The sequence below is a fragment of the Neodiprion lecontei genome, chromosome 4 (genome assembly GCF_021901455.1).
Source record: "Neodiprion lecontei isolate iyNeoLeco1 chromosome 4, iyNeoLeco1.1, whole genome shotgun sequence".
Classification (NCBI taxonomy): Eukaryota; Metazoa; Arthropoda; class Insecta; order Hymenoptera; family Diprionidae; genus Neodiprion; species Neodiprion lecontei.
This window is the reverse complement of record NC_060263.1, coordinates 20,580,450-20,596,612: the sequence shown is the minus strand read 5'-3', so window position 1 is coordinate 20,596,612 and position 16,163 is coordinate 20,580,450. Positions and strand designations below refer to the sequence as shown.

The following is a 16,163-nucleotide window of genomic DNA, read 5'->3' as shown; positions in this document are numbered from 1 at the left end:
CGTCTGTTAAACTGACACAATCAAATGAGAACGGTCACAAGTTGGAAAAATAGTTTTTTTCGTGATACTTTTTACATTTTTATGAAATTTTGACTGTGCTGACTTATTACTTCAGCTGGCACAACCACCAATGATTACACTTGTTTTTTGTGATTGTGTTTATTTGTGGTCGTGTCAGCTAAACAAACGTCGATAAGAGTTCAATTTTGAAAATTTTGATTTTTTGCAATGCCCATGTAATGATAAAAGTGTCTTAATAGGATTGTAGAGAATCAGAAGAAGATAAGGCATCGTCGAGTGATGAAATTGAACGAATCTATTAGATTTTTGACCATGCTGAGGTGACTCGAAATTGAATGTCGATAACTCGGGCCTAGTTTACAATTCTTATATTTTTTTTCTCGCATTTTTACAAAAAAGGCAATTCTACACTAACTTTAAACCATTTGTATGAATAATAGAAATTAATTGGAATCGAAGAAAGGAGCGAGTATAGTAAAATACTTGATGAATCACAAAGCACATAAATATACTTAATAGGTTTATGATACATGTATAGAGTATTACCTTTAATATTTCCAAGTAGTAATCCCAGTTGCAATAACCCGTAGTTTTTCCGTAATGAACGTAATGAACTTCAATGAACGTAATCTGCACTTCGGATCGAAGACTCACACATCAAATGACTCGGAACGTAGGTACCACGAATATTTATAGTTACAATTAGTACGGTTTGAGCGGGTGTAAAAGCGTAAAAGGGTTCAGAAAATAGAAATATAGTTTACGGTGTCGAATTTTCACAGACGAGAAAATCTACTCACTAGAATGTGTTGAAATGCAATGTCTTCGAAACATAAAAAATTATATAAACTCAAAGTATAGAATCGTCGGAGCAAAAATGTGGTTTTCTATTATACTTCGCTTTTCTACGTTTCGGCTTTTCTGTATTCAAACCTCCTGCTTTTCCAAACTTCTATATTGATAAACAGATTTTCGCGTCGTTGAAAATTAGATATTATTGTCTCTTAAAATACGCGATGCCTGACGAGGTGTTTATTGGCTTTCAATTGTCGAATCGACATCATAAACATGGCCCAGCTCGTAGTCGCAATATATGTAGTCGCATTTGATAGATGAAAATACGGTATTCAAAGTCACCAAAGAAATGGGAAGTGGTTACACGAATAAATAAATAAATATTAAATACTATATAGCTTAAGACACAGATGATAGTAATACGTTTACTCAAATAATGTATTATTTACATTTCACCGTAGGCATCACGATTCACGATTCGTGAAGCAAGAATTATCCTGCTTATTTACTATCTCTTCGAATTTAAATTTATTTTTTTTTACTTCTTTTTCACTTGTTAGTGCAAAGCACAAGAACATGGTATATATTATATATAAATGTAAGTAATTTCTATTTACAATATTTACCTACTGTATTAATCAATATGTTACCGTTTTTTGTATTTTTTCTTTTTTATCATGAATTTTATTCTATTTAATTAAAAGGTGTGTTGATTTTTTGTGGTTTCTCTTTTTCTTCACACTTTTCATTTCACTGTTTTATTTTCATAACAGATTCAATTATTTATACAGGGTATATACCGTTTGTTATAATAAATGGACACGTCAAGGCAGTAAAAGGAAAATCGAAAATCTCTGCAATAGATGTATGTATATATATACATATATAATAATAATAATGGTGTTTGTATAAATAGTGAAAATTATTTACTCTGAAATGTTTCGTTTTAGAGCGTTGTAATTAGACTGGATCTTCGCTATGAAATGCACTGTATTGCATCATAGCTCCAATCATCATAATAAGTATATTTTATAATTTACGTATAATATTCAATATACAGACTCACGATCAAAGATTCATATCAAAAGGTCAAAAACCACTAACATTTTGTATGCAACAAATTTACTTCCACGGATATACCAATAATACGTAGGTTAAAACATGTACACGAATGTTTTCAATGAATCCTGTATTCATAAACATCCCACTTTATTGTTATTATGCTAAGAGCTCAATTTCCAAATGCGTAATTGATTTTTGCAACTTCGGCTTCTCTGGGCATTATCAACGTTTTCCAGAAATTTTATGCAGCCGTTGGTTAGATATAGAGTAAAAAAAAAATAAGGAGAAGCCTGAGTTGATTTTGACGCGGAGATAGAAATTAATATTCGACACACTCGGCCTTGCGAGACGATAGTTTGATTTTAAAGAGGGGAATTAAAACGATAAAAAAGAACAGAATTCGCACAAACTTTTTGTTTTAGTTCTACAAGTTAGTACCTATTAGTTATTAGCACCTTTATGGAGTAAAATGAACGGAATGTTCCAAGTTTTGAGGTCTGGTTTTTTGTTTAGGGTGAAGTTGTAACTATTTTTTCGGAATAAGGGTACTGACTAAATTCTAATAAAAAACTTGGAATGATAATTTTAGCCGCACAACCACACGAAAATTAATATTAGGTATGTATGCGTATGCCAAATTGAGTCTAAATAAAATACAAAATAATTTATATCCGCTTTGTATCTTAAAGCTTATAATACTTACAATACACGCATGATGTGTGTAATATTTCTTTGAAAGTATTGTTTATAACAATTAATACTTCAATCCTCATTATCCTCATCTCCATTCGATTCGTGATAATTGTTATTCAAACGTTCCAGCATCTTGCTACTGATACTGTAAATTTTTTCTTTTCTTTGATTTAAAAACTTTGCTGCGCATGATTCATTCGCGTTAATAATTAATGGAAGCTGTCCCGCGAGAACAACAAACGGATCCAGTGATTTAAGTACTCGAATATAAATATATATGTGTGTATAGCTATATACTCTACGATATATATTCGTTTGACATGCACGCGTCGTCATTCGAAACGATAAAACAAATAAAAAAAATATGGGGGTACGAAATTATGTAATACCTTGGTAATAATTAAATGCATTAATAATTAAAAGGTAATAAAATTCTACAATAATAATAATATTATTAATAATAATAATAAAACAACAGTCTGCCCGCTGGAACTAAGGCTGGAATTTAGCTGTCGTGACGAGGACAGTTTAACCCAACGAAAGAAAGTCATAGTTCAAACATTACAAGTAAGTACAAAAAGACCGAGGATTAAAAAAAAAGGAATGTTTGAAACGTGTCCAAAAAAGGTTCCCACCTTAAAGAGAGGACAACGGCAGTACATTGAATAATATAACTATATGGTCAAACATTATATATGAATAAATAATACGCAATATAAAATCAAATCTGGGTATCATAACAAGTGTAAAATGAGGGAGGAAAAGGGGGGAGTGATTAGTCGATTATTGAACAATAGTAGTGGTGAAAATAGATAATAACAATTACAGTTTGTTGTTCGTTGAAACATTAGACTGCAGTAGTGGCACAAGTTGCTCGGTTAGTTGGTCAATTGTCTGTTGTAGCATCGTTTGCTTCTCTTCCAGCATCGCAACCTTTTTAAATATTCAAACAGAACACATATTACATATTCATAATTCTCGTCATCCGATGATTCATTCGGTTCTACTCTGTGCGTCGATCGATCGGTCGATCGATCAAGGTAAAAAAAACAAGCACTGGAAACTCATTTGTATTCAGACAGTGAACGATTCTTCTGTGAATGCAAACACTTTTTTTTTTATTTCTTTCATGATAACTTGTACGTTGTACAATTACCGTATTCGGTACCCTGGACAATGCGTTGCTCTACGTAAATCGCTGCGATATTTCGGTCAAAGTATTTACGAGAAAAAAATAAGAAAAACAAACGCTTACCCTCTCCAGAAGTTGGCAGTACATGGGATACGGGACAAACGGAGGAGGTTGTTCTGCACCTTCCATCGTCATTGCCCTTTCTGCATCTTTTCCTCGGCCACTCTCTTCAGCTTTTCGTTGCTGATCGCCTTCCATTTCAATTTTAAAATTAGACTCTCCAATAACGGTTGCTCTACTGGAAAATGTGTAACAGGAAATTAATTTTATCTACTGAAACGGTGGAAAATAAGTAGAGAAGAGATTTGAATTCAGTGTTCAACGAATTGTGCAAAATTCACTAACCTGGTGTCACTGCTTCTGGGTTTTTTAGTCTCTGGTTTGTCGGGTTTTTCTACAGGGCTAGTCTTTCTCCTCTCCATCTGGTTCAGTTTGAGCTCCTCCACCTGTGCCAGATTTTTTATGTGACGTGATGCGTAACAGAAGTTGTTTTTCGTTTCTAGTCACCAAGAAGACAATGTGCATAAATTTTAAAAGTTAATTAATTACCCATGGCGCTATTCGTCTACCCTTTGCAGTTCTACTCTCGCTATCGACTTCCTCGTCGCGCAAACGTTCCAAAGGAGTAACGGCACTTCCATTAGCTAGATTAGATTCCTAGAAAAGAATAATTAATGAAACAAATCATTTAGCAGGTCTGACACGTTGTTCAATTTCCTGGAAGTAAACCACACAAGCGTTTGTTTGATTCACACTGCAAGAGATACCGCACCACTTATCTCGCTGAGTAAACATTACAAACCGTATCTTACAAAAGCGTAGTAATAACCGAAGAAAAGATAACATAAAACTGCTACAGGAAACTATTAATTACGCATTTAGACTGCCGGTGCGTGAAATTTCTGTTGAACATTTCGGACTAAAAGATCATAGGAAGCTGGAACAAGCAGCCAGATTCATCTTTAAGTTTTTATAAAAATAAGGCAATTAAGCACATCCAGAAAAAACTTTATGAAAATCTCATGGAAAGCTAATACTTCCAGAGAATCTTGAGTATAAAAATTTATCGAATTATTCGTGAACCATCTCACAACTTCAGGATTGTTTGAATATACTTGATAAACCATAACACAACATTGACAAATCCATATTTTACAAATTCAACTTCTTCAAAGTTAGTCTGAAGTTACAGAATGGTGAAGTTTCTTCTAATGCTTTGCATTACCGTCACAAACTGCAGCCTTATAATCATTCTACTTATAACAAGTTTAGTGCTTACTTTGGCTGCTACGTTAAGTGTCATAAGGATCTTCCCCCTTTGCGATAACTAAAAGCATCCTTAATATACACACCGTGTGAATCGTTGTTGTTGTCGTTGTACTGCTGTTGACAGTGTTCTGATGACGGAGATGTTGGGAGGAGGGCAATCGCCGCCTTGGCAATCTAGCCCTCGACGCTGTTGGATGAGATAGCGGGAGTCCCTCTCCTCTCTGCACGCCGTCCAACTCGTCGTCTATGCTAACGGAGCCAGCAGGTAGGTTGCTCGTTCCACTGCTGCCATTGCTGCTGTTGCCATTACTGTTTCCACCGCCACCAACAAGCCTCTTCAGACTTGTCATCAGCAGCTGACTGCCATTGGGTTTTTTGTCTCCGCTCATTCCGACCATGCCTGATGTCGACGAAGAAGACGAAGATGTGGAAACCGACGACTTTCTTGTTGTTTCTGAAACCGGCTCGTTTTAGACGCTATTCGGTAGCAATGAGTGAAACAACTGGTTACTAGTACACTATTCGAACTATACAAACTATTTGAACGATTTGAACTATTTAAACCAGTCGAACTATTCGAACTAATCGAACTATTCAAACTGTTCGAATTATTAGATTCGGTCCAATTTGACCATTATTAGAGATCCCCAATTGATTACCTGATTGAGCAATGTTGTGTGTGTCCAAGCTTCGTCTGGCGTGCGCTTTTTCCGTTCTTTTCGTTGTCACCGAGTGCCTTATGCTGGATTTTCCGGAGGTGTAAAGTGGCTGGTCGTGCTGTTCATGTTGTTCGCCTTTGGGGCCCAGGACTTCGACAAAGTTATCAGGAAAAAGGCCAACGCGACCCCGAAGCTCTCCCTTCCACCAACCCTTTCGTAACGTAAAAATATTAGCTCAGTTACCCTGCCGAATGTTATTCTAAGTGACACGGTCCTGGAAACGATAGATACTTTATCAGGTGCATCCTTAGAGAGAATCGTGAGCACTTCTCCTTCGACTAGAGTCAGCTCATCCTCGTTCAGAGCCTCGTAAGGATACAAGACTCTGCAGAGTTCTCGTTTGTACTTGTCTTTCTCAGGCTCCTCATAGGTCGGAGGGGACACGAAGTTGGATGGAAAAACGCCAATCCTTCCTCTCAGCCTACCCCTCCACCAGCCCTCCTCAACTTCACCCAGAAATTCCAACGATTCTTGGGGCGTCAGAGCCAGTTCGTCCTCATTGCACGGCTCATAACTGAACTGAACCTTGCACCATCTCCTCCCCTGGCCCGAACCCCCGTTGCGCAAGACCACTTCCTCGTTTTTCACCGAAGAAGTCATTTCCACACCAGCCGCCGATTCTAGTACCTGAAAACGTAATTAGTGAATTAGATATCAGAAAAATGGAATGCTCCGCTACCACTTGAATTGTATACCCTGCCAAATTTGACTTTCTTCACTGGACTCACCTTGACAAAATTGTCTGGGAACATACCACGCTTGTCTCTAAGCGTTCCTTCCCACCATCCACCGGGCATAACCCTGATATCTTTTATGACGTCCCCTTTGCGGATAGTCAATTCATCAGACTCCTGTGCCTCGTAGTTGTATTCGACGATGGCCTCCATACCCACGAGTCTGATTTTCTGTTAAGCAACGGTAGAATTAATCATTCCTTTCCGACAAATTGTCATTTTAAGAACAAAATCAGGGCTGGTAATGGAAAATTTTGTAATCACAAATGATGATAGGTTTTTTTTTCACAATGGCAAATACAGGTGGATAATTTTTTCTATTTAATTTACAATTACAAATACTTCTCAATAAGTCCATTGCTTTGAAAATATCGGGGTATGTTTTAAATATCACAGTTAAACTGTAAAATTTGTAAATAAAAAAAGGAAATAGAATCAAAGTACACATGTTTATCACAGTTCTGTGGAATATGTGAAATGTTCTCGTTAATCATTCTGTATAATTGAAACGCAAATTGGATTGTGCATAACTTAAATCAAGTCTCAAAAGCGATAATAACAGCAAAGTAATTCAAGTGATGGTTGTAAGAAAACAGCGTAACAAGAGGCGATTAGTACCATAAAAATGTACGACTAGTACTGAGAAAAATTGGTAATTGCTACCAGTCCTGGAATATTGTTACGTTGTGGCTGCAAGGACTGTCATTGTTGTCGAAGACGACGTTACTTGACGTGCAAAATAATAGTTACAGGTAGCAACTTGTACGTGCCAAATACGTCAACGTACCCGTTACATGCCTAGAGTTGAGAGAAGAAAAAAAAATAGGCCATACTTTCGGATGGCCATTTAGCCTCTCTATGAGATAGATACGATTCATGCATGCATGTGGCATTAGGCACAGTTGATTACAGCGTTGTTTTTCTACGACCAGAAGTTCGAGACTTACCTCCGATTCGCCGATCTATTATCGCCTAGAAATACACGGCCATATAACTCATCCCGATGTACTATCCTTTAAAACACGGTGTAAATATGTGAAAAATTTAGGCGTATCCCAAGCCAATTTGACAGCCCAGCGAATGTGTCACCGCGGCCATATTGACCTGTGATTGTAAGAACGACGATAGATAGGCGTGTGATCAGGTGCGTCTCGGGTCCGCTAGGCTGCGATTGCTCCATAGACGAATGATTATAGTTGTAGAGAGGCGCATATGGCGGCAAATTCGAAAACGAATTTAACTAATTCGCGCTGATTTGAACGGTCGAACGCTTGTAAAGCAAAGAAGAACGCGGCTATGTGATAAAACGTATTTGCGACTGTGGGTCGCGTCGTGAAGGATCAAAGGACACTGGCTCATCCGAGATTTAAATCTTGGACCTCTCGCACCCTAAGAGAGAATCATACCCCTAGACCAACGAGCCGCTGTCGGTGATTTTCCGAAGGCGAGAAGCAAGAGTCGCGATAAGATTAGTTTGAGTAAGAATAAAACAACTCGCTTCGCACTTTTATCGGAGTATTTGAACAGCTTATGCGTCGCACAGGCGTCTGCAGCTGGCGTTCTGTATCTTAATCTCACACCACAGAGCTCTAAAGACCAGTTGCGCGTGTTTGGTGTTACAAAATGGCGATGATGCGGGAGCAAGATTTCAACCGAACTGCTCTGACCGTTCAACGCAGTCAGGTAATTATAACTACGTTACGTGGAAGACGTACTGTTTGGATATATGTTACATAACTTGTATGCGACGATTCGATCGGAGAAAAAATTCGAAGAAGAAAAAAACGAAAATCACGATAACGAATTGATCGATTGATGTTTGGCTTTTCCCTCCGATTTTTAAGGCCTGGTACACCGGACAGCGGGCCGAAAGAATCCCTCACGGTCTGATCGGGTTGGTCGGAGCCGATTGCTCGAGTCTCGATCTTTCCTACAACAATCTCGTGTCGCTCACCGCTCTCAAGGAATTTGCTAACCTGGAAGAGCTCGTCTTGGATAACAACTGTCTTTGTGATCTGAACACTCTACCGCGCATGCCTAAGCTGACAACTTTAAGCGTAAACAACAACAAGGTTTATACATGATATGTGTGTGAATAGCGTCCGCGTGTACGTGCTTCGATATGTACATTACAATTTCGCAACTTCAATTCTATGCAGTTTTCAACTGCATTTCAACTGCATTTTTCGTCCAAGGTGAAACGATGACTAAACGATTCTTATTATTATATCTAATTTTTTTTCATTTCTACTTTGAATTTGAATTATTCACACCTCAGATCTCGTATTACCTTCTTATTTTCAAGAATCAACTTTTAATCATTCACTCTCGTGTCTGCATTTTGTATATCTAATCGAAGCGCATGTATGCGGTACATGGATCACTAATCTTTCGAAGTGTTATATTTCATCGATTATAAATTTAGGTATAATATGTATATTATATATATATATTCGTCCTATGATGGTAAACGAGTACAAATTAATTTTTCGAGCTAATTATAATCACACGTCTTCGAGCGATTGTTTCAAATTGGTTTAAATGCGAAATTATCTAAATATATACAAATTAATTCGTTCCCGTTTACAACCGTATATATATATATAGTAAATCGTTAATATATGCCTTGTATAACGTGTCGATTACTTGAATTTCTCACATCGGAATTGGTGTTAACTTAATTACGGCTGGTGCAACACTGGCCAGCATGTCACTGTAACAACTCACTGTAACTCACTCGCTAAACCGCACAGTTGTAACACAGGTATAAGATACACCGCAGAGCATTCGTATAACGTGATGTGCACACCTCATGATCCTTTCTCAATCACAAAAGTTTTTCGGGGGGACCGCATAGTTTAGTCATGGAACGATAAGGAAAATAACGCGACGATAAGTTATCAGCCGTGTGCAAGGTGTATACGTATACGTATACGTGTAACATCGTGCACGTCTGTACGAAATAATTAAAGATTACTCATTCTAGTAGGTATGTGTCACCGATATTATTTCCGCCTTGTTGCCTCACGTGTTTATTTCTTTTGATGTTTTTTTAGTTTACAGGATTGTAACGGAATCGCGAGCGAATTAAGGAATAGGTAAAATTAAAACTGACGAAACTAATCAGGTGTATAGAATTTTGCTGATTGCGTAATTAATCGACGTATGCAATAATATTTTCTGTCCTATTAAACCTGCGTTCAAGTTGTATTCTCCGCTTGTTCAATCGCTGTATACGGAACGTGACTGCGAGATATAATAGGTATGAGGATCATATGTAACGTACGTAGAGAAAATGATCGCGTGTGTGATTCGAAAATACGTGCGCATCGCTAACGTGAAACGCATTCAAATCGCGTCAGAAAACTTAACGTGACACCGATAACTTTGTACGCAGACAAACGGTGAGAGAGATTACGACATGAATAACCGATGAGCAGTCGTGTATGAACATTGCACGCTTTCTTTAATACGAGAAACAGAGAGAAACAACGAATTAACGTGAGTTTTTGATTACTCAGGATAGAATTTCGATTCCGCAAATTATGAACAGATTTTCGTTTTTCGATTACAGTGAACTGAATTTAAGGGTGAAGAACGTACGGACGAGTTTGAGTTTCAAGGAGATTAATTGTCCAGAAATCAATACTATTCTATAACAAAAAAGTCGTAAATAAGTACTGAAATTATAATCAAAAGCTTGGACATTGATGCTTCGGTTCAAATCGCCTCGAAATTGTTAAAAATCTAGTAGATTGATTCGATTTCAATCTGAAAATGGCTCGTTTTATTCGGAATACTATTTCTACAATTTCACTTGAACACTTTTTACTTTAATTACGTTGGCATTGTTGAATATTTATTCTAGAACATCGAACTGTTTACTTCAAAAAAAGAACAAGAAAACTGGCTTGACCGAATTTGTAGAAAACAAATCTGAAATAAAATATAAAAAAGGTTGTCACTATAGTGGCTTTTGTGACTGAAACTTGTGATTCAACAAGAATTACGTTATTGCCATCACAAATCTGTGAAGAATTTTTTAACAACCAAAATCAGTTATCACCAATCGTTTTCGTACAATTAGCGATATGGATTTTGTCGGTGAAAAAATAGTAGAATCGTAAGATTTTTATGACGAAGTGAATATACTGAGGTGTTTGCAGTTGAATTTCAGTGTATTACAAAATTTTTCCTCCGTCGCGTGAACTTTTTTTTAACTTCAGTGAGACTATTGAAGGCTCTCTTTCCCCGCGTTTTTGTTCCAACCCGACACCCCAATTAACATACGTAAAAAGGTTGGCGACTCCTTCCTCAGGTGACCGACATCGAGAGAGCCTTGGATCGAATAAAGGAGTGCTGCCCGTGTCTGAAGTACGCGAGCCTCCTCGGCAATCCCGGATGTCCGGACCAGCTGACCAATCCAACGACGACCGACGAGGAGGACTACGAGCGTTATCGTCGCTACGCTGTCCACGTGCTTCCGGCGACGTTGCGGTTCCTGGACTCGCGTCCGATTTCCTCCAGGGAACGTCAAGAGGCGAGGGAGCGGGGCAGCCTGATGAGAATGGTTAGGGTAAACCTGCCGAACTTGTCCTCCCTTACGGCGGAAGAATTCGCCAGGGCGCTTGATCACAAACGGCACAACTCGATATCCGTAGAAGAGCCCGATTACACGCCGCTGCCGGATTCGATGCGAGGACCGCTGGACGTGAGAAGTATGTATTTTCAATTTTTAAACCGATTTCATTTTCCACCCTGATCTTTGCTGCTCCTCTTCTTCAGGCGCTTACGGAAAATCCAGATATCGTTACTCGGGGAAGAATTCCGAAGGGAATCGCTTCATCAGCAACAGCGATCTTTAACACTATTTGTTCACTGTCAAATTTTTGAATATACACACATGATAAAGGATTCGTCGAATTTATCTATCATGATCGTTAAATATCAAATGCTGTTTTTTTTTTTTTAGTTTAATCAAAGCCATTTCCATCGATTCAACAAAAAAGTTATCGCACCGATAATTCGGAGAACTGAGTAAATCCGCATTTATTTAAATCGACAAAATATTTCTCTCGCCATATTTGGTAACTGCGATAAGTTTTTTTTAATTCCATTCGTGTACAGAAGTTCACGGATCCTTCTTCGCAATCCTCAAATGCAACGACTGATTCTCATGTTTCAATACTACATTCATAGATTATTATACTGAGAAGTGTATCACATATTTTTTAATAATCCATAAATTTCATATCAAGTTATCGTTACTTATCGTTCTTACCCCTACAATAATGTTTGATATATTTATATACCGGATATAATAATTTACGTTGATTCGTATGACGAATATTATTTTAAATGATATAAAAGTTTTTTTCTTTATTTTCATGTATACATTCGCGAATATATACATATGTATGTATATATAATATTATCGATATTATGTACGTATAAATAGAACATCAATTCCATATTTTATATCAATGATTAATTGGGATATGCGTTTTGTTATTGTTATACATAGTACACAAGGACCAATGACGACTCATGTATCTATATTGTATGTAACGTATGGTAAAGTATACGGACCGTTTATCCTAAAATTATTGCAACATTTCTTTCGGGTGTATGTATGCTTGTATATAATAAATTCACTTCGTCGATAGAAATTTGAGAATGAATTTATTCCATTCGTCAAATATACGTATATAGTGAGAGCTACGTTGTACGATGATATTATGTTATATAATACGATTTATAAGACGGAATTTCGTCCCCTGGTCGACCATCCTGTTTTTTTTTTTATTTTTCTTTTTGTTTCGTCTTTTTAACCAATAAATCTTCACGCACAATTGATCGGCTGCGCTTGTAAAAGCCTCTTCGTTAAAAATTCAACGCCGAGTATCACACGCAAGCTTATAATTGACAACCATCACTATATTATAATATTATATTAATACAAGACACAATAATTTTATAATATACATATTTGTAATTTTTTTTTTTTATCTATATATATAAATTAGTTCTATAACCAACTAGTTATGGAATATGTAGGACAAAAACGTATTGTGTAATAATAATTCAAGGAGCTACTGAAATCAGGCTAGTTTGTGTATAAAAAACAAAAAATAAACGAAAAAAAAAACTACAGAAAATACACCCACGTAATTTAAATCGTTAACGATCATCGCACGACGACTCGCGAAGAAGACTTGACTTAACGTATTTTAAGTACGAATTAATAGCTCAGCCTTATCATTCATTTGTCTTTCATCGAGGATCTTATTATTATTATTATTATTATTGTTATTATTATTATTATTATTATTATATAATTATATTATACGGTTTAATATCAAACTTACAAATATATATGTATGTGTGCATTTGTGTAATTAATATTACCTAATGTGGAAATCTGGTGTATTTAAACTTGTTAAATGCACCGTTCCTCATATTCCGCAACGTGTATACGTAAAAACAGCATACCAAATACATACATCCAAATTGGCATCTGCATTCGTCATACGAAAATCATATTTTCACAACTATTATTATATTATTATCATCTATCCGTTACACATCAAACTTGCGTGTGTATATATATATTTGTCTATAATAACACAATAATATAATATAATATAATAGGGAAGCATATGTTTTTCTCACCGGGAGAAAAATACCTTCATCATAATTAACGAAACATTTTTAGCTTCTTCTTAACGTTTTTTTTCCGCTCGTCGTCGGACAAAGAACGCGAAAGAACAATAAAGAAAGAGAGAAATGAAATAACGGCTGTTATGTTTATTCGTTGTTATATATACAATAAATACATATAACAACGTGACCGTATAGGCGTCCGCATAGGCACATAAATGTCATTATTACATGCCTTTATTTATACATTGTAATTGTATTGGTTATCGATTATAAATTGCGTCCCATTGTTTCTCCTGATTTCTTCTTCGTTTTCAATAACCGTAACCTTAATTATAATAATCGAAGTATAAATACGCCGCGAGATGCCGGCAGGAGGGACGTTTGTATACGATTCATTGTAAATATGTAATATATTAACGCACTTTCCACGTATAAAGTTCAATCGATCTTCACACATGCATTTGCGTATGTACGTCGCACTTGTAATTACGTCTCGTCCGCATTATCGCGCGTTTTTCGCTTGTGTGCTTGGATATTGCCTGGACGAATCGGTTACATTTTTCAGGGACGTTACGTTCAGTCTGCGATTCGAGTTTTTCTTTCTTGCGATAATTTTTTTTATCAGAAAACGTCAAAAAATTTCTCTGTTGTTTTTTTCGATGAAAATGTGGCCATCGGACAAAAAGATACATCGGCAAGTATCACTGAAAATAATTGCGTTATGCCGTTTCCTTTCTTTCTTTCTTTTTCTTTTTCTTGTCGTTGAAACTTTGCCAAATCGCTAATATTTCTGTATCAAATTCTTTCAACGATTTTCAACTAGGGGAGAAAAAACGAACGGTCGAATTCAGCCGAAACGTAAAGCCCTTTATACATACGCAAATGTAAACTGAACGCATAGTTACATGTCTACAGGGGGAATGCGTTATATTATAATGTATATAATATGCCGTATATACCTATGGGATATCGTATAAAAATGGTTTAGATTTTCTTTTGGCAGTGACACGCCTGGTTAGTATCATATTTCTATCTCTTAATTCCGATAGACACAAGTATTGTGTATATTATACGTGTGTGTGTGTGTGTGTGTTTGTATGTATGTGTATATCTCTTACTTATAAAAGAGTTTGACGAACTTATCGCTTACATATGTATATCTTATGTGTACTGGTATAATGGTAAAAATTACACTCTATTGCTACGCCGCCTACGTGGCGTTGTTCCGCGGATGATTGTGGAGATTTGGTCTGAGCGTAACAGCTCCTTCAACCCAGAAATTTGGCCTCTCGAGCATATTTTGCCACAGGGACAATTCACGGCCGGTCGCGTCCATCCATTCGACCGATTTGCCGTAGTGCTTGCCTGCCGGTGAAAATGAGAGTTTATCAATCGTTGTGAAACATTGTTTTTATCCGCGGAGTATATTTTTAAATATCTGCGTGGATTTTCGGGTTCCAAAAGCGTAAATATGGTGCAAAAAAAAAAAATTCACTCAATATTTGTATTGCGAAAATTGCGAGATTTAAGTCTTTGCTTGATTTAAGTTTTTGACCGGATTTCGAACGATAGAAACGCGAGACGTCGAAAAAAGATGTTCAAATATTCATCGGTCAGTTCATTTATTAGGTAGCGTATTGTTATAGAAATTTAATGAATACATATTACGTTCAAAATATCAAATCCGTACATCTTTCCTTATTATTCCCCAAAGACAGTATAACAAGGTGTTTGACTCTCGCGACATATTATACAGTATTTTTAGTCTTTTCCCCAACGCTTTTGTAACATATATACCATACTACGACTTGCAGACGTTTATTTGAAGATTGTAAGCGTTGCTCTAGATAATTTCAATACTTTTACAATTACTACTTACAGGAAAAAAAAATGTGTGACGCTTTATTAAGAAGATGAATTTTTTTCGCACTGGCAAAGAACTGATATTTATACTTGACAAGTTCAAATCGAAAAAAGGGACGAGTACATGTACCTGATGAAAAAAATTCGCAAACCGTTGGATCAAAGATTTTCATAGAAAGAAAGTTTTTGCACCGTGTAACAGGTGCGATGCGATTAATTTACGGGACGCGACACGTCAATCGATGAATACAGCTGCACGATATGTGTGTGTCTGTGTGTGTGTGTATAGTAATATAGTGTACGCATATTTGAAACCAGGGGCGTATAATTAGCGAGCGACTGCATAAAAGTGCAAATAGTAAAAACTTGGAGTAGATGTATACTTTGATATATCATATGCAATACGCATATTCGAGTCTAAATCCAAAATTTTATCGCACCTACAATTTAAAATAAAATTTGAAGTATTTTCAGGCGGAGAGGGCGCGGAGCGTTTAATTCTTTTTTTTCTCCTATTTATCAAAATTTGGTAACTTTGTGTTATTTTACTTGGTATTTTTTTTTCGTTTCGTTTTTCTTCAAATTAAGCTAACAGCCCTTACCTGTCCCGAGATTGAATCGAACGCCACCGAGGAATTCGTTACTCGCTATTCTGTCGTGATCCCAAACGGTGAGTTCAAGGCCGCGTTCAGCGAGTTCCTGAAGACTGACGTCCCTGTAAATGAAGGTGTGGCCCCAGACGGGCGAGCCTCCGGTACACCGGCGCACAACCCCCGTTTTTTGCTTACCAGAACGACCCTTGTCCGGTAAAAGATAGCTGCAATGATAACGAACTTAAATATAACAAGGAATGATTAATTTTCCCCAACAATCTACGCAGAAAAATATTTCATTAAGTAAAACGCAGATTAGTGATGTTAACGTTGTTTCGAGCTCCGTTACATTGCAACCAAGCAAAACATGAGGTTGAAATTCATAACTTTAATGTAACGATATATTTTTAGGGAAACTCGTTATTTCGAAGCAACTTTGCGACTGTCTAAAATTCAGTACACTTGTCATACGCTATTAATAAAGTCGTGTTTTTGCAAAGCGAACTTCCTCGAAGTTATTCCCAAGCTGATTTTTTGTTTAACGTTTAGTTTTGTTAAC

General features: G+C 36.7%; 3 protein-coding genes across 10 annotated transcripts in view; 1 reads left to right on the top strand and 2 right to left on the bottom strand.

Moving 5' to 3' along the window:
* Positions 1-1,211: 1,211 nt before the first annotated feature.
* On the bottom strand, positions 1,212-9,643 carry LOC107221549 (SH3 domain-containing kinase-binding protein 1). 5 transcript variants are annotated; one of them, XM_046736620.1, is made up of 9 exons: positions 9,111-9,643; positions 6,480-6,656; positions 5,983-6,378; positions 5,692-5,902; positions 5,116-5,486; positions 4,313-4,420; positions 4,109-4,209; positions 3,827-4,001; positions 1,212-3,504 (listed from the first exon to the last, which is right to left on the bottom strand). In XM_046736620.1, exons 2-9 carry the CDS (start codon positions 6,636-6,638, stop codon positions 3,394-3,396), a joined length of 1,632 nt encoding a protein of 543 aa, XP_046592576.1. In that variant the 5' UTR covers positions 6,639-6,656; positions 9,111-9,643; the 3' UTR covers positions 1,212-3,393. The 5 variants fall into 5 exon arrangements, with proteins under 5 accessions (XP_046592576.1, XP_046592577.1, XP_015516070.2 ...); XM_046736621.1 differs by having other exon boundaries at positions 9,132-9,643; XM_015660584.2 differs by having other exon boundaries at positions 9,145-9,643.
* LOC107221566 (leucine-rich melanocyte differentiation-associated protein) lies at positions 7,964-13,967 on the top strand. 3 transcript variants are annotated; one of them, XM_046736637.1, is made up of 4 exons: positions 7,964-8,168; positions 8,330-8,542; positions 10,804-11,203; positions 11,271-13,967. In XM_046736637.1, exons 1-4 carry the CDS (start codon positions 8,109-8,111, stop codon positions 11,348-11,350), a joined length of 753 nt encoding a protein of 250 aa, XP_046592593.1. In that variant the 5' UTR covers positions 7,964-8,108; the 3' UTR covers positions 11,351-13,967. The 3 variants fall into 3 exon arrangements, with proteins under 3 accessions (XP_046592593.1, XP_046592594.1, XP_015516092.1); XM_046736638.1 differs by having other exon boundaries at positions 8,330-8,557; positions 11,458-13,967; XM_015660606.2 differs by having other exon boundaries at positions 8,330-8,557.
* LOC107221448 overlaps positions 11,842-16,163 on the bottom strand; it is a 40,697-nt gene continuing 36,375 nt past the window's right edge. For both annotated transcript variants that reach the window (XM_046736599.1, XM_046736600.1), the window contains exons 17-18: positions 15,614-15,828; positions 11,842-14,513 (exon numbers count right to left, since the gene is read on the bottom strand). In XM_046736599.1, the coding sequence (XP_046592555.1) occupies positions 14,359-14,513; positions 15,614-15,828 (370 nt within the window). In that variant the 3' untranslated portion in view covers positions 11,842-14,358. The remainder of the gene's footprint in view (positions 14,514-15,613; positions 15,829-16,163) is intronic.

Bases quoted from the DNA above. Each gene is read 5' to 3' on its own strand.
- LOC107221549 (XM_046736620.1), bottom strand. From the start codon at position 6,638: ATGGAGGCCATCGTCGAATACAACTACGAGGCACAGGAGTCTGATGAA. The intron at 5,487-5,691 runs GTAATCAATTGG...AGCCGGTTTCAG, and splicing joins ACACAACATTGCTCAATCAG to AAACAACAAGAAAGTCGTCG. The intron at 4,210-4,312 runs GTAATTAATTAA...AATCTGGCACAG, and splicing joins GTAGACGAATAGCGCCATGG to GTGGAGGAGCTCAAACTGAA.
- LOC107221566 (XM_015660606.2), top strand. From the start codon at position 8,109: ATGGCGATGATGCGGGAGCAAGATTTCAACCGAACTGCTCTGACCGTT. The intron at 8,558-10,803 runs GTTTATACATGA...CTCCTTCCTCAG, and splicing joins TAAGCGTAAACAACAACAAG to GTGACCGACATCGAGAGAGC. The intron at 11,204-11,270 runs GTATGTATTTTC...CCTCTTCTTCAG, and splicing joins AGGACCGCTGGACGTGAGAA to GCGCTTACGGAAAATCCAGA.